A 17,548-nucleotide genomic window follows, 5' to 3' on the forward strand; every position below is an offset into this window, starting at 1 on the left:
GAATCCTGGCAATACCTGCAGTGTGTGCTCGCTCCATGTATACACTGCAAAACACATGACACTGCCTGTTGCTCCTTCAGAGGAATCTCCACAACCCTAAATGCAAGGTGTAATTATCAATCATTTCAAGACCACACCCATACTTATTGCGGCATCATCCATCGGGAAAATGTTCCTGCACAAAGAGAATTAATCAGAGGGGGCACAGGGTCCCCAACTTTATCATGGGCAAGATCACACAAATAGCTGCCATTACCATAGTTTGCATGTACCTGAAGAAGGGCTGGGGGACAACATATATAGAGTTAGAATATGGCAGGAGGTAACAGAAGAAGTACATTGTGAACAAAATTGTTGACTGCCGGCCCACACATGTAACAATGAAATAGGAGGACCTGAAATGCCAGTGATGACAGAAGCTAGAGGACAACCTTGACCCGCAAAGGACATCATACATGGATTAGGGTGAAGAATACATGCTTCTCTTGGAGAGAGTGGTACTGTCGCTCGCATACTTCAAGAAACATAATCAACTTCTCTAGATCGAGAAGAAACATCGCCAACCCGTATCATGACAAGGGATGTTAGCTCATTCATACCCTCTCCATCATGAGGCAAATGCCTCAGTGGCGAGCGTCACCTGCATACAATCTGTAATCCCTGTAACTGTAACAATCATCAATGATGGATAATTTCATATGCGATAGATGTGGCGCCTGGTGGGATAAGTGATAAGACATACAGTCATTGCAGAACAGTGGCCCTATAAATAATAATATATAAACGGATGTGATGAGTGTTTGGCGAGAGGGGGAGCCAGTTGGAAGTTGCTCATGGTCCTGTGAGCTTCGTTACCTGCTGGAACAATGCTTTCTCCAGTTCCTTTGTCCCGAAAATGAACGTGGGCGAAACAGCATGGACGTTTATCAAGAAGCTATTCAGAAAATTAACTATGCATGGACCAGGACCACCATTCCAATATTCGAGCTACTGACCAGGCCAGAGACAAGAACGTCTATTTTGCTCTTATGTGAGAAGCCACTCCCCCTATTTTGGTGCTGCCTATTTTAACGGGACCCCGCACGCATCTGGGCGCGTCTACCTAGCAAGTACCAGAAGTACTGCTTTGCCGCGGGACGATCTTCCAGTTGGACTACTATTTGCATTGGATTTATACATTGTAAAGAACGTCTATTTTGCTGTTAATTGAGAAGGCACTCCCCTTTTTTTGGTGCTGCCTATTTGAAAGGGAAACTGCGCGCACCTGCGCATACGCGCCCAGCAAGTAACAGAAGTACCGCCCTATCCACGGGACGCTCTTCCAGTTGGACTGCTATTTGTATTGGATTTATACAATGTAAAGGTGATTGCACTTGTATTCACTCTCACATTGTCCCACACGTTATATATATATATATATATATATATATATATATATATATATACATACTGCATGTTGATACAAATGTTATTTTAATTTGATAACGTCTATTTTGGTGTTAACTGAGAAGCCACTCACCCGTTATTTTTATTTTTTTTGGTGCTGCCTATAGAAACGGAGGTGGCAGAAGAGAGCATGACCTCCACAGCCAATTTGTTCGACTGTGACATGCAGGATATTTGGTATTACTAGAATGGCCAAAGGAAATATAGCTCACAGACTGTATACCGTTGTGACAAAATGTCTACTTCTCTGCAGGATTCCGGGGATGAGTAATGGTTAATGCACCTACTGAGCCCCATATTACTACTAAACCAAAAGTAATCCCAACAATACAGGTGAAACAAGCATAGCCTAACAGGTATATATCCTTTGCCTTTTTTGGGGACTTGATGAGTCGAGGACAGGCTTCACCCTCAGGATGGGTATGAGCTGGCATAGAAACAGCAAGAGTGTACTGTGGTTCTAAAACATAATACATGTCCAATCAAGGATTTATAAACATACACACGTTTTAGCAAACTAGACATATTTGTGAATTTTGATTATTCACTGAGTTTTGATAATAACATCAACTGATAAAACATGTGAAAGAGTTGTGTTCAAATATTATATTTATTTGTGTACTAGACTAAGCAGTGAGACATACCTGCATCGTGAAAGTAACATAAAAACAGGCAAATATGGTCTGAACATTGCTGTCATATATGCAGTTGGCCACACTATTAATTAATACACTGCAACAATTTTTGATGAACAACATGCCTGAAAATAAATCTGATCCAATTAACACACAAACAGAGTTTATTTTTAATTCCATGGGTAGAGTAGTGTACACAACTAAGACAATTAATAATACACATGTCATCCAACTTCCTACACTGCATTCTACAATCATTCGTAGTCCAGCTTTGCAAACACCAACACTCTGCTGTCCCAATACTTCAAGTTGTTGTGTCCATAGAGCAGAATGCCTCTTACATTGTATAGTGTAGATAATGACACTCATGCAAGTGGATTGCATTTTATGTGAAGTTATATTCTTGGGATGCTCACCACACTCGAGTGCAGTGTACATCACATCTCAGTGTTCACTGCCGGATCTTTAGGAGGAGGCTTAAGTTCAGTTAGTAGGTATTGAGGGAACATGTCAAATGTCTTTGCTCTTGTGCTTATGTGTTCAGGTCAGAAGGAAACTGGAGTCTGTATATGGATTTGATCAGTAGGTGAATTCTTTAGAGGGCACTTGGGATATCTGTACTTGTGTGTCCACAGGGAGAGTGTGCATTGGTTGGGAGTGTGTTAAACACATTTCTGGTAGAGGTGTAGTGTTCCAATGTGTAGTGGATGTAGTGATGGGGTTTTCACATGTGTGAATGGCTTAAACGAGGGGCATTGTCTAACGTGGGAAGTAGCAAATGAGAGTGTTAGTGGAAGTAGGCATACTTCAGACAAAAGGGGCATTTGGAGTAATGGCCTATCCTTTAGATGATGATATGTTTGAGTATTTAGTTTGACAGGTACTTCCCACTCACATTTGGGCATCAGCAAAACAAACAAAAACAGACCTTGGTATCATGTAGACATTGTTATCTAATAACAACAGCAATAATAATAATAATAATACAATGTAGGTTTAAAACTACTTACCGATGCATGTAGGCAGGGAATCATTCCACTGAGCCAGGGCATTGGGTACTGTATCACATCGGATTGCAACTGACCCATGGAGAATGTATCCCGGGTTACACTCAAAGAGCACATGGGCTCCCACCGCAAAGTCATTTCCAATCCGCTTTCCAAACCGTGGCTCAGGCACCGAGCTGCACTGCGTTGCACTTGTTCTCGGAACAGCTGCATGAACAACACATAATTATTTACTTGCACTTTTTGCATTTGGTGTGTACGTAATGAGGACTTTTAAAGGCAAACATTAAACGTGATTTGTGGAAAGCATTGAGGTATAGGTAATTGAGGGAATTTGCATAATTCTCAAATGCATCATCTAAATGAGGATTTAATGGCTTCAATTTCATTTTGAATTGAAGTATTACTGAAATGTGAACAGACATTTGAATTCCCACCAAGTCTGAAAATATATTCTCATATCTGCTGAGACCTTCCAAAAATGCAAAGACGTTCAGTTCTTGCTAGGACATTTTGCCTCAGTCTGTGCATTGGTTTAACACACCGATTGCTTGCTGAATAGTTGGCATTCCGGGCGGGGTGTCCAAAATGTGTCCAGGTTGCCAGATTGGGATTCAAACGACACATATTGAAAATTATAGATTCTCAACATGCAGGCATTTCGGCAACTGCTCTTTCCTAAATGAATAATGAAAACGTTGCAGGGACTGCCACCAATACTGATATTCCTGTCTGGTACACACAAAATCAGATTCCGAGTACTGATTTCAAAAGGGGGCTCGCATTCAGGGCAATAATGCACCCGCAATAAGAGAACGTATTCTGGAGTTTTATTTTTTATTTATGTATTCTTCAATAATGTGTCTGGTCAACAGTCTTTGGGCGACGTTATTAATCTAATTGATTAAACATATTTTACACCACCCTTTATGCAGAATGGGCTATCATTCCAATGCACGGACAATATATTCCCTTTAAACATGTTGCAAAAAGCAATGATTAATCAGGTTGTTGATTGCTAACTGCAGGTACTTTATGTTGCCATGAATAGCTACGGCACTGACAACACTGAAAGCACGAGCTTGCTCATGTTCATGCAGCCATAATGTACATTTAATGCGTAAAAGCCCGGCCTAAAACATGTACATATTCGATTTACATTACTGCTAATTTCCAGTTATTTGTATGGCAATTATGATGTTGGCCTCTCTCTTCCTCTCCACCATTTAAATTCTCCAGCATTAGCACCAGCAGGCATTGTCATGCTGGGGCAATGCTGGCGATTCTTATGGAGTCCGCCTGTATTTTACACCAGCAAAAAACAGGCAGATTCTGTGGGAATATATTTTCACAGCTGCCTGCCATGAGTAAATGGCAGGCAGAGTTTACCCATTTTGCACAGCGGACTGCAAAAGAGTGGCATAAAAGCTAGTGTACCGCCTGTTGACACTGCACTTTGGCACTCTGTTGTGCAAAAGTTGAACATTAGTTTGAGGGATCATAAATACGCAACAGTGTAAAGGTAACAGGTCCCCTTTGCGTAATTCATGCCCAAGTTAAAAATATCCTCGAACATGTTGTATGTTTCCAATCACCACTAATGACATTGTTGACAAACAACACAATACTAAACAAATTGGGCCTGATTCATGGAATATTTTGGACAGTTCAAATTGACTTTGCACTGCTGAAAAGTGACTTTGCACTGCCGACACATACCCTGATTCATGGAACTGTGCAGTGCATTTTTACTGTACAAAATTACTTTGCACTGTCTTGTGTCGGCAGTGCAAAGTCACCTTTCAGCAGTGCAAAGTCACAGAAAATTCCATATATGGAGCCCATTGTGTACTTCACTTTATTTCTAGTCAGAAATAAGAGATAAGATCTCTAACGCTAGTGGCTGTCAGGTCTTCCATGCCAACTGTTTTGCGTCTTTTTATGCCTGCTTTCTTCTCTTCTATGTTGTAATGTTCAAGCGCCCTGATGCCCTCGGGCTACCGGCGCTTTATAAAAATATATACATACATACAAATATATACATGCAGTGTTTCATATTTTTCAGTCTGGAATCCGCTCTAAAGGTTGTGTATAAAATGCGCAAAATTGATGGAGTAGAGACAACACACAGTCTCCAACAGACCAAATGTGTGACATGCGTGTCCAGTTTGAAAGTGGGAAGAAAACCACACAATGGACAGAATACACCAATTGACAACAGATTCATTTTATTTGCCCTTTTTTTTTAAATGCTTAAATGGACTTCAGATTGAAAAGTGTAAAACACTTTAATTGACTGTTAAGAACATTGTAATTTCAAATACACACACTGGGCCTAATTCACAGAAGTGTTTCATAATGACAAAGCCCCATTGGAAAACACTATGTGAATCTGGCCCATCGTCAATATTATTTCTGTCTTCACACTTAACACTGCATCTGGATGCTGGTGGAATGGGACAGCTTGTAAAAAGCTATTAATCATTAAGGTTGTAGCATGTAATAACATCTGCTTATTCCTTTTTTGGCAGTCTAATGATGTCATTGATAATACCATGTGCAACGATAGGTGTGTGTGGTCATTTACACTTTCTGTCCTAACTTTTAATTGTGTGACTGTAAGTATCACCTTCTAATGTGTACGGTCTGCTCATGTAGAGTCATGGCTACTCTATTGAGAGTCATGTTTTGTGACTGGGCCCTAGACTGTTCTCATGTGTTCTGAGGAGGAAGCATGTCTGTCCCACTTACTGCCTCATTCATATAAGCATTCAAAGAGATTCCACAATGCTCCATTTCTAACAACCCATTTATGCATTGTCTGCAATAGGTTTGTACATAATCACTCTGCATTAACCAAACACAACACAAGCACATTTGCTGAAGTAAATCCGCATTCAAAGACAAGAACAAATAGTGACAACAAGGACATGAGAAGTCCTTGCACACTTCCTTTGCGTTTCAGTAAATGCATAGTACGATTCGGTAACTACACAACTATTGAACAGAAGGGTGCTACATTCTGGGGGTGCTGATAATCTTTCTCCGATGTAATACAATGGAATGTATACTAAAAAAAAAACACCTTATTGTAATAATATTCATACTGACGTTGTAAACCAGGCCCCAAACAGACAAATGCTTCTCAGAATAACTTAAAATACATCCAAAAATAATAAAATGGAAGGAATCGAGAGTTATAGGTACTATGATATGCCTTTGATATACTATGTAGCACTTTGATTTGCGATTTTCTTTGGTGGAAGAGAAATTGACTAACATGCAGTGCATTTGACAACACACTCTGTAGTCAAAATAATCTGCTCCTGAGAATATAATGTTGTGAAACACTTTGCCTCGCCACATGCCTGTTTAGGGAGTATTTGGACAATAATGCATCTATTGTATATACAAAGCAAATGTAGAACATCATACTTCTTTTTGCAGCATGAATTGGTGCACTTATGGTTCAATAAATCAACAAGTAAAATGTCAGCATGGTATCAGATGGTCATTTACCTTGATAGACAAAGTGAAATCCCTTAGCTGTTACTGGTCCCACGGACGTAAATCTAATTGTGATCTGGTTACCTGTACTCAGTGGAAGCGTTTCCCCTACTCAACAGAATAAAAACAAAACAAAAGTATCATAAACACTCTGCACCTTCTAACACTGAATAATTAATACCACGTTTTCATCTTAGCCCTGAACGTAAATCACACCGTGACCTTTAATATTACACACACTATCATCAGAAACTCCAGGAAAATCTCACACAATAAAGTTTCATCCACAGAATAAGTAAAATTAAAATTTTAAAGAAAAATATAGATTTTGTCATTTGGCCCAACCAACAGACCAGCATTCTTATTCGAAGCATCTAACCACTAGAGCAGGTATGTCTACATCCAAGCCTCGAGGACCGATGGGTTTTCAGGAGGCCCTGCATTAATATTCATAACATACATTTGCATGCATTTAGAATCACTGTGTGCAAATATATCTCATCAATATTAAGGAAGGTTATCCTGAAAGCCTGACATGATTCTGGCCTTCGAGCCCTGGAGTTGGACAAACCTGCCCTATAGATTTTGGAGGATATAATTGCAAAAGTTCTAGGAAAATATGTTTTGGTAATTACTTAAAGAAAAATACCCAGGCAAGTGTTCTGATCAGGAAATATAGAGAGTGTGCCCATTAGCTAAATATGCATAGGCTTTTTTGGCTAAACAGTGAGATCAATGAATTCTGCTGACAGAAATTGGTCCCTGGCCACGGACCGTGGTGAACAGTATGAGTGCATAGAAATGTCTATTATTTAAGCATTTAATTGTGTCTTGTGACAAAGAAGTGCATACGGAAATGATATACAATAAGGCTCACACATTGCATGACATTATTGTAAAGGCCATTGACAATACAAACACTGACCGCACATAATTTCTAAGTTCACTGCACCTTCCCCTGTACCTAGTATGTTCAGTCAATGGGAATGCGGAAGTCTTACACATAGATTACCCACTCCTTTATGGAGAAAAAAAAAGGTACAACCCCATATGGGATAGAGATCACCATAGTCACGATCTTTCTGAGACCACCAATTGTTAATGGAAATGAACATGCCTTAGCAAATTTGATTTACACTAGTTTGATTTAAAACCTGTACTCTACGAGATCCTTAATTTAATGATACAATGGGAAATTGCAAAAATGTTTGACACCTTTGCCAGTGTTTCATATAGGAATTTCCTGCTCATATTTTCAATCGTATATGTGTGCCATATAACAATTTACACGAGATGGTCCTTTCATGTGCTATGCAATAATACATTAAGAAGAAGACTTTTGTCTGGTAAGGGACACAGGCAAATGTAATGTATGGTTTCTCATTCGATGTCATATTTAATATTGATTAATTCCATAGACAGAAAGGGCATGATTCAGGGAACACCTTCTAACCTTGTGTGGCCTTCACACACACACACACAAGTACACAAAAAAAAAAATCATTCTGCAATTGGGCTGATACACAATGGTGACTATGGCCACACGCAATACTTTTGAGTGAGCAAGTTCAGTTTTGTGAGTCAGCTTACGTATTGAATGCAGGTAAGGGTGGATCTGCCACAGGCTATTTGGTATGCTAATTCTCAACCTGATGCCCGCCACTCAGATACAACATTGTGCATTTTTCAATCTGCGCTATTTACAGGACATGGGAAAAAGTACAATTGTGCTGAGGCCAAAAAATATAAATGAACATTCTTGATGTGAGTGTATATATAGTATAACATACATTTAAAAAAAATGGTGGTCATTGAGCCAAAGCTGGGCCGAGTGTTTGGAACATGCAGTGGGGCTGTTGCACGTTCAGCCTTCATGGGTCTGGGGTTTGAGAGCGGATAGACGCATGTGGGTCTGCATCTAAAGATCATTGTGACCTGGATTGAATGCAGATATTTTAATGACATCACAGTAATGATCTGTTGAATGGTCAATTTCAAACCATTCGACTTTGGTTCAAACTCGTGCTGTCCTATAGATATATGCACGTGCATACTTGGGCCTGGTTCAGTTAATAAGGGACTCTGTACGTTGAACATTTAACAACATGAAAATAGAATAGTCTGTCAACAAATCGGGCATGTATATTGAAACATGTAATTGACATTTTCGCCTCATCGTGTATTAATCTGTAAGCATATCAATTTCAATATACTGGATTCTGGTTACGTCCAGTGAAGTAAAGTATGTACATTATGTTCATCCTGCCAGACTACTTATCTATATGGCTAAACATGAAACTACAGTTGATTTTCCAAGGCCTCTGTAAACTTGTCAGTGATGAAACAATAATAGTATGGACATTAAGATTCCAATTGCTCTCTGGGCTTAACGCAATGTCCAGGAATGATCAATAATCATATCCTTTTGCAGATCAATACCTAAACGGCTATATTGCTACACAATCATCTGCTGAACAAACAATGATTTACTGATTGTTTACTGCAGTCGAATTATTGCAGTCAAGGGATTTTGAGATTTTGGCTGTATTGTAAAAATTGCAATGCAATTAAATCAATAAAATGTTTTTTTTTTTAAAAAAACATATTGCAGTTACTTTAGCAGCTGTAGGCAATGCTTGAGTTGGCACTAGACGCTTTACCTCACATACAAGAAGCAACCTATGAATGTGTTTTTCCAGAACAGGTGACTTTGATAGTAATGGACATGTTTGATTAGTCTCTGACGATGGCACTGCTCTCATCTTCTGTTACAACACCCATCCACAGCATATGAATCAAATAAATGATATGTGGCCGCTCTATTAAGAAATACCTGAATGGGATCCTGAGAGAGAAGATAAGAGAGCCGACTGCTGACTGGGTCCATCATACACCTCAACCACATCATGGAGGGATGTCTGGAAAAACACAAACTGGCCAAAGACCACTGTCCAGCATCAGAGAGCACCAAAATAAAGGGGAGAGAAAGACAGATTGAGACAATGGAGAAAGGGGCTTTATGAGAGCGAGACAACAATATCCATAGAGAAGAGAGCCAGAAAGTCAGGTTCATCGGCACATTGTTATGTAACATACATTAGCACATTATAAATCATGGAATACTGAGCATTCAAAAGTAAACCATATATATATAGAAACATGTTGATTAAATAGTTTTGAAGAATGTATACATGTTTTATATCTTGTTTCTCTGGCATTTTCATGTGTTCTGCGCAGGTTATAGATCTTAAAGAACGGCTTTGAAGATTCACATTTGAAGAGGAGCTCAAGCATATTAGGACGTGAATCACATAAATAAATAGGGACAAATATTTTACATCACTGACCAATTTGATTTTGAGGCATTTCAACCACCCCAAGAATGTATGGTGGTTTACAGGTTAAACACAATGGATTATCCAATAAAATGAAACAGTTTTCATGTTTTGTTATTTCACTAAAAGATGTGCTGCACATCAGGTTTACCCACATCAATTGCAATCATTTCATGAATTATTTTTAAATATGTTCTCAACTTTTTAATGATCAGTAATACACCAACGCCTCCATGAATGCGAATGTGTGCAATGGCTATATTATTGTTGGTGCTGCCTCCCACACGTGCCACCAAAACTAAACCCCTTTGCTACCCTTCGCTACCCTCCCTCACTTCCTTGAGCCGGGTTGCTGTTGCAAAAATGTCTCCAGTAAGGAGATCTCGGCCATGACTGTCCGATTCCACCAGCGTTGCCGATCACTATTTTCTGCCATAAAATAGACCACTGCCATGAAATACTTCTAGTTTCTTATTTAGACAACCCTACCTAGTCCCTTTAAATCCTTTAAGTGCACTAACTATCCAGCTTTTACATTTTTAGAACGTGTACTCAGCTTATGATAAATCTTATATAGAAATAATACGTTGCGGTAGGAGAAAAACCATGGCACAGCCTGGCAGTTATAATAAGGTACATAAGTGTTTGCAGTGTAAAATATAATTGACCTAGACGTATTAATCTTTAGAACCCAATATTTGTTTTAATTAATCATGGGCCTTGTACTTATTTTCATTGGGAAAGGTTGGCATAAAGACAAAAATCCATACATCACAATGCCATGGAGGTCATTAATAATAAAGCTGAGTTAGAGTTCTATCACGTTTCAGATTAACTATGCCCAAAAGACATTAAGGGCCTGATTTACAAACCCATTTGAAAACCCTTTGTAAACCAGGCCCTTAATGTTTCATTAGTAGCCTATTTACATTTATGCTCAGGTATTCTTCCTTTTAAAGCTGAACGCTGTGTCAGAAGCAGGAGGTTGTGCCTAATTAGGGTAAGCATTCTGTGTGTAGAGTGCAAGAAGCCAGAAGATATTCTATGGGGCTCTACTGCCAGTCAGATTCCCCAACATGCAAAGTGAGTGCATGCTGGAGACACCTCTCTTACAGAACCATTAGAACTGCTTACATTGATGAGAGCTTTTCTGAAAGATGCATTGAAGAGCTCATTTTGTTTCCCTGACGCCCAATGGACTGTTGTGTTGGGTGCTGCATTGTCCTCGTTCTGCTAGGCTCTCTGTTCAACAATGTTCTACATAATATTAAACGCGGTTCTGTTCCATTCACAGCCTGCACAGTTGTCTGTTTGCCATGTTGTGTTGTATTGTTCTATGTCTATGTTTCCAAACACTTACTTGCACACATTTCTAAAGCTGTAAATGTAATTACATGGAATAGAGTGGTATGTATATACAATTACATTTTCTTGAAAGTGTTTTTTCAGCTGGTCATATCATCATTTCAGAAGGAACTGTTAAATAACAATGAGGAGAAATTGCCCAACATACCTGTTAAAAACCTTAAAAATGGAGGAAAAAAGGTTTCTAAAGATGGAATTGGCAATTACTGTCTAATGAATCAGTGTGCATTCATTATCATTCATCATGGCCAACAAATCCATAAGAAAGAATCAAGACATGTAAATACAACAACAGTGCATATGATATATTATGTCAAGATGACATCACATTATGACATGCTGACATCATCGCACGATACAAGCATAAAAAAACAAACATCAGCAAACAGTAGCCAGCCGTATACAGTAACATCCACAAGCAGCTAAATGAAACTAACCAGTTCCTTCAGGGTAAGCTATGTTCAGTGCTTCATGCTGGAGACTTATTTTCCATATTTAGAAACCTTTTCTTTCTCAGCATTGATATAAGTTAGTATATCACAAGCCCATAGCTAAAACTATGTTTATATGAGTCTGAATTATAGGTAAAAGCCTCTTATTCTAAAAGGGTATTTAAGATTTAAGAATGAAAAGAATCACCAAACTAAACATTTGAATAAAAGTAACAACCTTGTCTAAGATAATTAACAAAAATATCAAATGAAACTGACAACAGTCCTTGAGCCACACACATTATTTTGATCATTATTAACTAATGCACTTCCAGCGTTTGCACTAAGCATCTAGGTCTCATCAGCTAACACATTAAGACAAATCCACCGTTCATGATTTAAAAAATGTTAGTTAAGGTTATCAGATTTAACACAACAAAACCCTTGAAATTTAACAGATGTGGGAAGTTACGATCATCTTAACCCGGCGGCCCCGTTGATGACCCCTACGATCTAAGGATGTGTTGTTTATATAGTACTTACACCTAAGTGCTTTACATAGAACACATATAGATACAATCTCACCCATCCAGAGTTGTTACTCATTTATCGATGTCAGAAGGATAAAAGGCTGAGTTGGTCTTGCTGGGATTCGAATCTTTGAGCTGCAGATCACACTTAGATCACAGCAGTGAACACTCAACTGACTGAGCTATCTTGCCAGCCTGTAATATTTTTTTTTCATTGTGAATCCCATCTGATTTGCATTTGCTCAGGGGTTTTGCAACAGTGGGGGTGCTAGGTTAAGACATCCACTGAAATTCAAGGGTTTTGTTGAGCTCCATCTGATCACCTAAACTGTCTGTTATCTAAAGTAAGTTTTTTTCAATAAATGTCAAGGGTTTTGTTATACCGTAGTTATTCAAGGGCCACTAGCCATGGCCTCCGGCGAGGGCCTGTGGCCAGGGTGCTGCCAGGGCCTTTGGCCCTGGACAGTGAGCCTGACTGTAATTTTTAATACACTAGGTTTATTTCAAATCCACTCATCATGGCCTGTGGATGAGCCCTCTGCACATGTTGCACCAACAGGTTTCTTTGGGGCCCACTGACCAGGGTGACTGACACAAAGACCCATTTCCTGCTGCCTAGTAGATTTAATCACAACAGATGTCCCTCCATTTATTTTTATTTCCTCAGTATCCATTCCCCCGATAATTTCTCCAGTAATAGTACAGTAATCTCCTGCTAATTACTGCAATAAAGCTTCAAAATTAAAAGATTCTTACCACCATACCCATGGGCCTCATTCCTTTTCTCTAGTGCCCCCCCCACCACCTCAGTTGATTTTTACCTCTTAGGCCCCCTCCCATTACTCGCTTTCTCTCTTTACTTCTTGTGACGCTTTTTCATTTTGAGTAATCTCCCAAGAGTCCCCCGGTATGTCTGCAATAAGCCGCAAATCTTTTTTCTGTGACATGGCCCCAGACAAGCCCCAACTCCGCAAGTCACATGGTGTCCTCCTCCAACCTCCCCACAGCTAGTCTGATGCAATTTCAAACAGTTTCTTCCCCCACACAGCTTTGTATGTGCTTTTCATTGATATTACTGCGGTAATCACACACATCGAGCAAAAAAATAAATGGTGGATTTTCATTTCTGAAAAGACTCTCTGCTGCAAAGCACCATGGGAGATATGCCATATTTTTGGGATAAGCGGGTTCCCGTTACCCATCCAATGTTTTTGAACAGAATAACCCCAAAACTGTACCAGAAATTAAGTAAATGTTTAATTCCCAAGTTGTTTCTTATTTTGTCCAATTACCTCCACTGGTTTTTGTGCTTCGGCTTGATAGAATATGGACTTTTTCTCTATGGAAAGTTGAATTGGAGTAAATCGAAAACAGTGTTTTTTGCTTTCGTACTACTTTTTTCATTTTTTATCAAATCTTTTCCATAATTTCCAGTCTGTGGAGGATCATGACAAATATTTTGTTTGGAAAATATTAGCCAAATCCATCATGCAATTCAAAAGATATTACCAGTAGAATGTTCAGATTCCCTATGTCTCTCACCTTAAATATAGTGCAGCTTTCAATCTAGCTTTAAGACATGAATTAACAAACAACTTATCTTACGTCTATGCATTCATGATCCAGTTATTGACTAAAAACAACGTTATATCATACAGAACGATCTAGGCTTAAATGCATACAGGATCATAGAAAGCCCTAGTGAACATGTAATTCAAAAAAAGCAGATTGAAAAAAAATATTCTAGTTCCAAGCAACTCAGTTTAAAAAAGGGTAACCAAACTTTCTATGATCCAAAAAAGAGAAAACATTTCCAGACACGTTCTTCTTCTTTGACGTTCTATTTTGATGACATGTAGTTATTTACCCACTAACACTAATCACATTTTTATTTTGTTTGTGTTTTTTTCGGTATCTTCTTCATTGTTTTTTCTCTCCCCACCATTTATTTTCTAATCTTGGTTTGTAAATTATATGATGAAATCATGTTTGAATCACATCAAATAGACCGGATTGGTTTTCCAAACATTTAATTTTAGGCCCTGCAGAAGCTCATTGTTTGCGTAAAACATGTGTTGGCGCAATCAGCTTACATTGCTGCACAAGATAATCAGTGGTCGACAAACCGGTATATAAAAATCTTGTTCGAATCAATTTTAAAAATCCAGCCTTTTTGTAAGTATGTTATTTCAACTTGGTTTACTCTTGATTGACAAATAGATTGATTTTAGCGTGGCAAGTCACACATGCACTTTTAACACACACCACCTTTATTCACACACACCACATTTTAAATCACAAGCACCCAGGATATAGGTATTTTCATTCGTGACATCCAGCAGTAGAAAAGTCATCAGGTAGCCAAAACCAGCACCCGGTTATGTGCTTTAATTTCCTCCACCATATCAGGACAGTCTGATTTACCAGCTCTATTTAATAATCTGGATCGGGCACATTATCTGACATGTTCATGCTCTGAGTTGAATAAACCAAGTGTGCTGTTTTAAATACAATCTCATGCCACTGGTTCCCTGCAGAGATAATAGTATAACAATACGCACACATGCCCTTATTGTAATATTTGTGTGTGTGTATGTTCAAGATCATGTCAATTAGTTTTTAAAAGTGGGCATTGGTGTGTGCGTGTAAGCATGGGTGACAGATTGAGTGTAGGAGTGTGGGAGTACAAGGCACGCATATTAATTATGATTGCTTTTTTTTGTGTCATGCTACCATATGCTTCCTCATGGGCTGCATAAAATGGTATTTTGCAGGGCGATGCTGCCATATATTGTGGACAGCAACCACATTAACATGCATTTTACAGTCGCATGCAGCCGTATATTTGGGTACAGCTTGCCTAAGCAAACAATTTGCATCCCATGCTGACATATATTGTGGACAGATATATCATGCCAATGTACTTTACAGAGGCATGCTAGCATGTATGAGGGCTCATCAATCATAAGTAATTGCTTAGAGTAATTGCTGGCAAAAACAGTTGACAGAGGCTTCATGAACACGCGCTTTACAGTGGCATGCTGACATATAGCATGAGCAAGTGTTTTCAGGCCATATTGACATATATTGTGGACAATGGCGTCATGAACATGCAGTTTCCATTGTAGTGCTGGTATCGTTTCGGGCACAACCAGCTTCAATAATGCATTTATAGCGCCGTTCTGACATACATCATATACACAGACATCATGAACATGCACTGTATAATGTAATGTTCGCATATATTCAGGTATATGATTATATAGATTTCCATTTCCCGCATATATTATGGACATAGGCATCATGAACTAGTATTTTGCAATGGTTTACTGGGATCTACTTGGGTCCAGCCAGCATTGCCATGTGTTTTTCTGGCCATGCTGGCATAGATCATAAACAAGTATTTTACAGTAGCATATTGAAATATATTTGGGCACAGAAGCCTTAGCAATTGTTTTACAGGGGCGTGCTAGCAAACATTTTGGACAATTGCACCATTAACATGTACTTACAAGTAGTATGCCGACCTACATTTTGATTACATTAGCATTAGCAATTGCTTTACAAGGCCTGGCTGGCATATACTGTGGACTCAGTAATAATGAACATGTATATTCATGTTACAAGCTGGCATGAATTTGGACACAGTCAGCATCAGCATCAGCAAATGTTTTACAGGGACATGGATGTGGCAGTGCTGAAAGCCATCTGTATGCCAGAGGAAAGGTGTTTCCTCTTTGCAGAACTGTTCACGTTCAGTAGCAGCCTGCCTGAGAATGACAGTGGCTATGCAAGGGCTCAGGAGAGAGCACAGGTGGACGTGCCTGGAGGAAGACCCTGCCACAGAGTAGGCTCTAGGGGAAATAGGATGAGGAGAGGTTCACAGCCCTGCTGTTGCTATATCACAACAACCGCAAACTAGACACCAACTTTGAACATGCAAACCGTACCCATATTTAGAACAACTGCAAACATGAGACTGTTAAGTCTGAACATTATCACTACACACACTCTGCTCTGACCCACACCACTACAGACAAGTCATATGCACAGACACATGCTAAACCTCCAGGTGCTCTATTACAAATTTAAAATACAAACACCTTCTCACAGACACCTCAAATGTGCACATCACGATGGTGTACACATTTAAAAATGTGTATGACACAACACACAGCCACTCCACAGAAACTCTGCGATGGGCCTTTGGATTCGAAAGACATTCCTTACTGGTACATACAATCCACCTTTGCAATCATGTGAACTGAGACAATTGATCCCCAAATGTGTGTGAACGCCACACCATGCACACATCTCCACTTGACAATGTAGTATTAAAGAAATTGAAGGTTCTGAGTACCGGCTTGTCATGCAATCTTTCGAGTGCACAGACGCCTTCTTAAATTGTGAGTATCCTGTGCTGAGGGAGGGATACTAGCCAACATGTCCCAAATTGGTATGGCCATGCTCTTAATTAGTTACATAAATGTCTCACTGAAGATAAAGACGAGTTTTCATGCTTCAAAGTTATTGGTTTTATACACAGTTATATTTGGCACACATGCATCTTCACCAACTCTTTCATCCAAGTGTACAGCCATATGCACCAACGTATCCTCCTACACATGCAATGTATACTCTCACTTATTCATCACCAATATAACCTTATTTAACGTTAAATTCCACCATCCGGTATTCTTACGCCCATTTCAACCTACTCATCCGGCATCCTTCCATTCAACTATGCAACCATATTCCTCCACCCATACAAGCATATTCACCCACTCACATATTTACTCACACTTGCAAAAAAAGACAGGGCTACATGATTTGTCAATGCTTTTTATTAAGTTTGGCAGGAAAACAAAATTGATTGCCATGGTGATCCATCCATACTCATCCTTTAACTGAAGCCACACTACATGCACCATTCAACAATGCATGGCACTACGGATTCCTCTTCCAATGCACATCTAACCAACGCAATATATAACATGGGACCTACCGCAAGCATCTATATTATACTGATCATCACCTTATATTCATCTTACATCCCATATGAGATGTATTTTGCAAATATTACACATAGAATGCTGTATTATACTCAGGGCCAAAGGACTTTAAAGGGATAGTTATGGCATTATATACAAATGACATAACCAATAATATGTGCTTAAACGCTTGCTATTCTGGCGTTAATTGCACTTTCCTCTAGGGTACTTTCATTTACAGATCGTTATGCATGGTTGTCCTTTATTTCCCTGATGCGAATGCAATTGAGGTCGCCTACTC

The 17,548-nt window shown here is 39.1% G+C and overlaps 1 protein-coding gene across 5 annotated transcripts in view; it reads right to left on the reverse strand.

Annotated features, from left to right (window-relative positions):
• The window catches only part of CSMD3 (CUB and Sushi multiple domains 3), a 3,270,409-nt gene that overhangs the window by 770,024 nt on the left and 2,482,837 nt on the right, over positions 1 to 17,548 (reverse strand). For 3 of the 5 annotated variants that reach the window (XM_069621531.1, XM_069621528.1, XM_069621527.1), the window contains 3 exons: positions 9,429 to 9,542; positions 6,608 to 6,703; positions 3,092 to 3,295 (listed from right to left, as the gene is read on the reverse strand). In XM_069621531.1, the coding sequence (XP_069477632.1) occupies positions 3,092 to 3,295; positions 6,608 to 6,703; positions 9,429 to 9,542 (414 nt within the window). The remainder of the gene's footprint in view (positions 1 to 3,091; positions 3,296 to 6,607; positions 6,704 to 9,428; positions 9,543 to 17,548) is intronic. The other 2 variants (XM_069621530.1, XM_069621529.1) reach the window with 1 other exon arrangement.

The sequence above is a fragment of the Ambystoma mexicanum genome, chromosome 5q (genome assembly GCF_040938575.1).
Source record: "Ambystoma mexicanum isolate Mex_15411 chromosome 5q, UKY_AmexF1_1, whole genome shotgun sequence".
Taxonomy (NCBI): domain Eukaryota; kingdom Metazoa; phylum Chordata; class Amphibia; order Caudata; family Ambystomatidae; genus Ambystoma; species Ambystoma mexicanum.